The 6882-nt window shown below is 39.2% G+C and overlaps 1 protein-coding gene across 1 annotated transcript in view; it reads left to right on the top strand.

Moving 5' to 3' along the window:
* tusc3 (tumor suppressor candidate 3) overlaps positions 1-6882 on the top strand; it is a 69921-nt gene that overhangs the window by 60704 nt on the left and 2335 nt on the right. Inside the window, exon 9 of the mRNA XM_071504044.1 lies at positions 4985-5075. Coding sequence (XP_071360145.1) covers positions 4985-5075 — 91 coding nt within the window. The remainder of the gene's footprint in view (positions 1-4984; positions 5076-6882) is intronic.

The raw sequence follows: 6882 nt of genomic DNA, 5'->3' as shown, positions 1-6882 counted from the left end.
AACCAAATTAAACCAAATTAGTTTGAGGTGTGGAAATAGTGTATGGGGTGCATGGGTGAGATATGTGAGTGCAGATGTTGCATGGTGCAGAGCTAAACATCAGGATTAAACCAAGACAACATAACCAAACTCAACTGTGCTGTGCCTGTGGAGAGGAGCAGAGATGTATATAACCAGGAACACATGCCACAGGTGTTCCAGATATACTACTCAGCTGCAGACAAGGGGACAGGTCAGCAAAGAGATCCCATACCCCCCCAAGAGGACCCCCTGGGTCGTCACAGTGGGGATATTTAATTGATGTCAAAGCTGTCGTGGAGTTCCTGTGAAATTTCTCTGATCCTCTCGAATGCTAAAAAGCTCAACACTACTGCAAAGATGACAGAGTTGAAGCCTGTTATTTGTACAGATGTATTCTGAAGCACCGCAGTGGACTAAAAATGACAGATCTGTTTGTGTGTCTGGAGGTGTTCAAGGTGTAAGGCAGTTCATTAATTCAGATGGAGGTGGTCACTTGATCGTACTAATTACAGACTGGCTTTCCACTTGTTTCCTTGAACATCCAAGCAGAGTTTCTGCGTAATCTCCAGATTATGAGAGGGGGAGTTGGATATTAGATGGCCGGCACTGGTAATTACCTCAAACATAGACACATTTACACACAAGTGGATTTAATTAGAGTCAGCGTGATGAAAAAGAAACTCGAGAAGCCTTTCAATTGCCTCTCTCACACACACACTCACACACACACACACACACACACAAAAATCTAAAGGCAAGATTATCAACTTTTTGTTCTACTTTACCCATGAGTTCTCCTTGAAACGTTAAAGCTTGGCAATTAAAATGATAATGACTTTTTAACTAGCTCAGGACTTGTTTCTTAGTATCAGACTGAAGAAGAACACACACATATACACACACACACACACACACACACACATATCTTCATACACAGACATATGCATTTGTGCTCACATAATTATCACCTGTGTGATACTGAAATAACAAAGGGCTGTACACATCCGGTCTCTCTCTTTGTCCATCCTCATCCTGTCTTTCTCCTTCTCGCTCTGTTTCTCTCCCCCTTCTTTCCTTCTCTTCTTAGGTGCAGAAACTTGTATTTTGTAATATACCAGCTACCTCCTCCTTTGCATATTAACCACCTGCTAAATTTGATAAACTGAAGCAAACACATCATGCAGATTACATTTTACTGCTGCGCAAGCATACTAATGCTTACAGAAACCTGTTACGTAAAACACACACAGTGTCGGCACACAAGCATGAACAGAATGAACAATTTAACATCCTACACAGCACTGTCACTGGAATGACATCCTCACACACATATGGACACACAAATTAAATAAATGCATTATAAAGCAGCATAGAGAATAGTCGTCTGTCAGTAATAGAGAGAGGATTAAGCTTGAATTGTAGTGTAATCATTGGATGTGGGTGTTAAATCCCTGGCATATAGCTTCCATATTGCTGAGTGAAGCCTCAGGAAGTTATCTCCTGCTGCCATGGGCATCTGCACCAGAAATCACACTGCACACACTGTTTCTCAGCAAGGGAGTTACCGAACGAGTAAATGGAGTTTAAAAAAAAAAATCATTACATATACAATATCGGTGGATGTATGAGTGGTGGGTGGGATGAGAGAGTCAGAGGGAGAGTGAAAGTGAAGGAGGATGAAATGTGAATGAGAGTGAAACATCAAGAAGGGAGAGGACAGAATGGGACAGAGAAATTGAGGAGTCAGGAAAAAGGGAGATAGATCTGTGAAAGAACAAAATATAGTAGAGACAACTTTAAAATGCAGCCACAACCCCAAAATTACCATTTCTCTCTGGTGAAATGCCAGCATGCAGGGTAGAAGTACTACATTTCAAGACACTGGAAACTCTAACTTTTAATTGAAATTCATCCAACAATAGGACATGACCCCAAAAGGCAAAGAGTTGAGGTTTTCCTTTTTATTTTTTTTCTTTGTTACTGTAACTTTTCCTCTTGCTGACCCCTGAAAGACAAAAAATGGCTATCCATGTGTTCTGTGGTGAAGAGAATGCTTGTATCCTTTACTTCAAAAAAGTAGTTATATTACAGAACAAGACTCATTTACAAATTTACAAACCTAGTCTTGTCCTGCCTTCAAAATCTTACTTAAGTTAAAGTGCAAAAGCCTGCAAATCACAGCAAAATGTACTTAAAGAATGAAAAGTAGAAGTACTCTTTAGGCAGCAGTCATATTACTATGCATTTTATTTGATAATTATTATTACCACTGATGCATAAATGTGTGAAAGGCTTTTTAATCTTGGAAGAGGTCAAGGTGAAGCTAATTTTAACTTCTTATCTACTGGCAGGTTAATCTATTACTCTGCATCATATTTTATAAACAGATTATATGTTTTGTCTGTAAAATTGTAATCTGCAATATAACAATATGTCAAATAAAAGTAGTGCAGTAACAATAAAATGTGGTGAAGTGTAACTAAGCAACGGAATAAAGTAGCATCAAATGGAAAAATGTTCAAGAAAAGTGCAAATATCTCCAAATTGCACATAAGTGTAGTGCTTAAGTAAATGTCGTTAACTTCCACCGCTGTCAATGTTCAGTTATTTCTGCACTTGTTCTCTTTACTGGAGGATGCTGAAGAAACTGGTTTTCAAAGCCTGCAATTGTACATGTTTCACTTGAAATACACACAGATGTTGCTGTGTACCGATGAACACGATAAAAGTGTGGCCTCATTTGCACAGACACATACAGTGAGGTCCAGAAAGTCTAACACTATTTGGTGTAAAGACAACGAATTGTGGGTGATTGTTTCCGAAGGGCTGAGCCAGTTGCAGCCAGTTACTAATCAGAGAATAAACAGTTAAGAACCGTTTAGCATCCTCCAAATGAGATGAGGCTTAACTTAATATGTGCACTTGCTTCCTCCGGGTTGGGAAATGTAAATTTATTTTTAACATGCCAATATATCATGATTTGAATTGAGCCAAGTCTCACAGTCAAAAGAGGGATTACTACCTTTGTCATTGAGGGACATCATTCAGTTTAAGCAACTTGTCATTTCGCCAAGGTCATAAATCTCTTAGCATATTAGCATGCTGAGTGTGTGTGTATATGGGAGTTATATTATCCATGGTTGCACACTAAGACATCTCTCAGTCATAATTGATGAGCTATGGGAAATACATCCCTCTATGCTTAATGAAGATACACAGACTCACCAGCACTCATAGACGCAGCAACCCAGGGAACACAGGGGCAGAAGGGCTTTCCTTGAAGACACTCGCAAATATGCAGCGCTCTCAATCAAGTAATTCAGGCATTGTCACGCACACCAGGTTTGTTTTACAATACTTGTGAGGACATTTTCTTGAATTAGTTGTCAGCATAACCTTTATTTAACCCCAAATCTGTCAGCTGAACTCCAAAAAATATTATATGTAAAGTAATTAACAGTGTTTTGAACAATTTACCCTTGTGGATAATAGCACGTGTATATACACACACACACACACACACACTGATTGCTGGGTGGGCCTCCTGTGTGTTTGTATATGTAAGTGTGTATGCCTGTGGTAGATGGATTAGGACTTGAATGTCATATCAGTTGATGTCTGTGTGTGTGTGTGTGTGTGTGTGTGTGTAGCATGATTTTCATGTTGAGTAGTAAATGGATGGTGTGTGTAGAAAGTGAAACAAAGGAAAGTGGACAGTCATGGAGCTGACACTGAGCGATGGCAGCAAACATAGTTGTATACATATATGCATTACAGATCACAGTACACACACACATGCGCACACACATAGACAAACACAGACACACAAACAAACACTGGAGCCCTGAAGATGAATGACAGCACGTTCACACAAATTGACACTGGGAATCTGTCTTATATTTTCCCAGCCAAATCTTTTGTTCTGACATTGCCTCTTCTCTATTAATCTCTCTCTCTCTCTCTCTCTCTCTCTCTCTCTCTCTCTCTCTCTCTCTCTCTCTCTCTCTCTCTCTCTCACTCTCTCACTCACACACACACACACACACACACACTCAGGGAACAAGCAGATATCTCACTATTTAGTCTCCAGGAGAGGTCCTCATCCTAATCCCTGATTAACAATATCAGTCGGTGGTGACAGTTTAATTTAACACAGTGCTTCTCAAGGATTAGCTGCCACATAAGGGTGTGTGCATACACTCATACACCCACACACACAGACACACATCACGCTTATGAATATTTCGCTTAAGAATAGCCACTGAGGAAATAAGATGATAATGGAAGCAAACACAATTTTCTGCAACACCACAAAATAGATAATGAGAGCGAGGCAGTGGGATATACTTTCAGGGGTTCTCTAAATAAAGGTAAATATTAAAGGGTTTTGGCACGGTGATGAGCTCCAGGTATTGTTTTAGAAGTTTGCACAACTAGTACTTTAGTGTGTGAATATCTTTTTATGTTATCATTCAAGAGTTTCTATGTAACCCTGAGTGTGTCTGTGTCTGTGTCTGTGCGTGAACCACCAGCACGAAGAGAAGCAGATGTTGTTAGTGTGTACTGTGTCTAAACCCTGCAACCACATTCAATTCGAACAGAGATCAAACAGCGTTGCATCAGCGGTTATAATGTGCATGAAATGATTTAAATGGATGCCTTTAGCCAGAAATCAAATAGTCTCACAGGCCATTGTCTAATAATTATTATGCATATATCAGGGTGTCTGCAGGAAAAAAGTTTGGAAAAATATGTAAATTCAAAATCATCTATCGCAGTTTAGTTTTTAGTTTTGTTGCAGTGTCTTCACATATTGTCTTTTTTCAATAATGTTGTATTCTGATACTGCCATTCCAGCCAGAAATTTAGTGTGATGACCTTGTGTTTGTATTTGTGTGTGTGTGTGTGTGTGTGTGTGTGTGTGTGTGTCTGTGTGTGTGTGTGTGTATGTGTATCTTTGCAGTCATCTGCCTGGTCGGCCTTGGCCTGGTGGTGTTTTTCTTCAGCTTCCTGCTCTCCATTTTCAGGTCCAAGTACCATGGATACCCTTACAGGTAACTATAGCAACCATACAGTCACACTGTACAGATGCCCACACAAGTTTCATCCAGTTTACTTGACAGTTATTCAAACACAATACACGAGCACACCATGAATCTTAAAATTACTGAAGCTGACATAAAATCATTGCGAAGGTATTGCAGACACGTTGCAAAAATCCAGGCCAAAAGAGGATCCATCCATTCCCACTGTTCCTTTGATTTTAAGACAGATGCTCGATTGGAAACACTCCCTCCAAAGTGTGCAAGCCAAAGGTCCTTCTCCAGAGACCACTCTCACCGCTAATATTTCAACAGAGATTTGCAGTTTGACTTTCATGATGCTTTACATTTCTTTCACATATTGATGTACACTCAATATACAGTGTATCCATATATGGGTCATTGACATGACGTGCATATTTTTGTGTCCGAGTGTATTACTTTCCTTTAAAATAATTTTAATTAATTCATGACATGCATCATTTTATTCTATAAAACTGCTGTAGTTTGACCATGCTTTCAGTACATTATAATAATGTATATATTTTATATTTTGGCATCTCAAACCACCAAAATGTCAGGTGGCGCAACCGTCCGAGTTAATGAACAGCCTGAGAAAAGTATTAATTATGATGTTTCAATAATAATAAATTCAAAATAGATACTGTGGCATGATTTCATGTTTGAGACCTTTCATATAAACTAAATTCACAAATATTAATAGTTTTAAAGGTGTTAAGATAATTCAAAAACCTTTGTCTGGGAATTTGTGTACTGTCAAATGTCAGGGTGGTGCAACTGTATACATGCATCTTTTATTCTGAAGTGAATAGTGACCAAGTGGCAACCCACCGTGACGTCACCCATTGGTTTGCTAATTGCCGTTTTGAAGCCTTGAGTTTGCAATTTGGCCGCCGCCATCTAGATTTTTTGAAACCAGAAGAAACCATATTTGGAGAAGAGGGTGGAGCTGAGTAGGAGCGAGGGGTGGGGCTGACCTAAGAGCCGAGGTCACTGTGCCCGCCCACCTAAACTGTCGACCTGACAACAGCATCAATCTTTAGGCTACGCAGCACTGCTGAATCCGAAGTCATTTTCCATAAGTCGAGGTAAACTTTATTACGAAGTGTTACAGTAATTTTAATAGTTAATGGTTAAAAGGGACTGCTCTTGATTGACAAGCCACAATGTGTCAATCATACGTTAACCACGCCCCAATGGATACCCTACTTTATTGTCTATTTTAAATTAAATGGGACTATAATTTTAAAAATGAACATCATGTTGTATTGAAGAAGACTTGAAACTAGCGATTGAGACCATAAACTCGTTATGAAAATGTTTACTGGGGTCATAAACCAAGTGAGAAGTAGGGTCATTTTCTCATAGACTTCCATACAATCGGACTTCTTTTTGCAACCAGTGGTGTCGCCCCCTGATGGTCATTCGATAGAATGCAGGTTTAAGGCACTTCCGCATTGGCTTCATTTTCCGGAGCCAGCGTCGATGTCCATTTTTATATACAGTCTATGATAGTGACAACATCAAACAGGATATTCCATTAGCCAGAGAGACCCCAAGTGATCTTTATTGATGAGTGAAAAGGTTTGTAGAGCTCTCTCAAATATTGATAAAAATAGCTACTTTCAACTCATAGTTGGGCTGGTACACTTTTCATGTCAGGTGGTACAACCAAGGTAAAACTAGGAAAATGTTATTTTATTATAAAAGTCTTCATTTTATTAAAACACTATATGTATGAACTTGCTAACAAAGGCTAAAGGTTAAACAGGTGTCTAAGTTGAAGCCTGTTTAATTT

Source organism: Trachinotus anak, unplaced genomic scaffold, assembly GCF_046630095.1.
Source record: "Trachinotus anak isolate AG129_WGS33_773 ecotype Australia unplaced genomic scaffold, CSIRO_AGI_Tana_v1 ptg000019l, whole genome shotgun sequence".
NCBI classification, from domain to species: domain Eukaryota; kingdom Metazoa; phylum Chordata; class Actinopteri; order Carangiformes; family Carangidae; genus Trachinotus; species Trachinotus anak.
The sequence above is the reverse complement of the archived record's forward strand: the minus strand, read 5'-3'. Positions and strand labels throughout refer to the sequence as shown.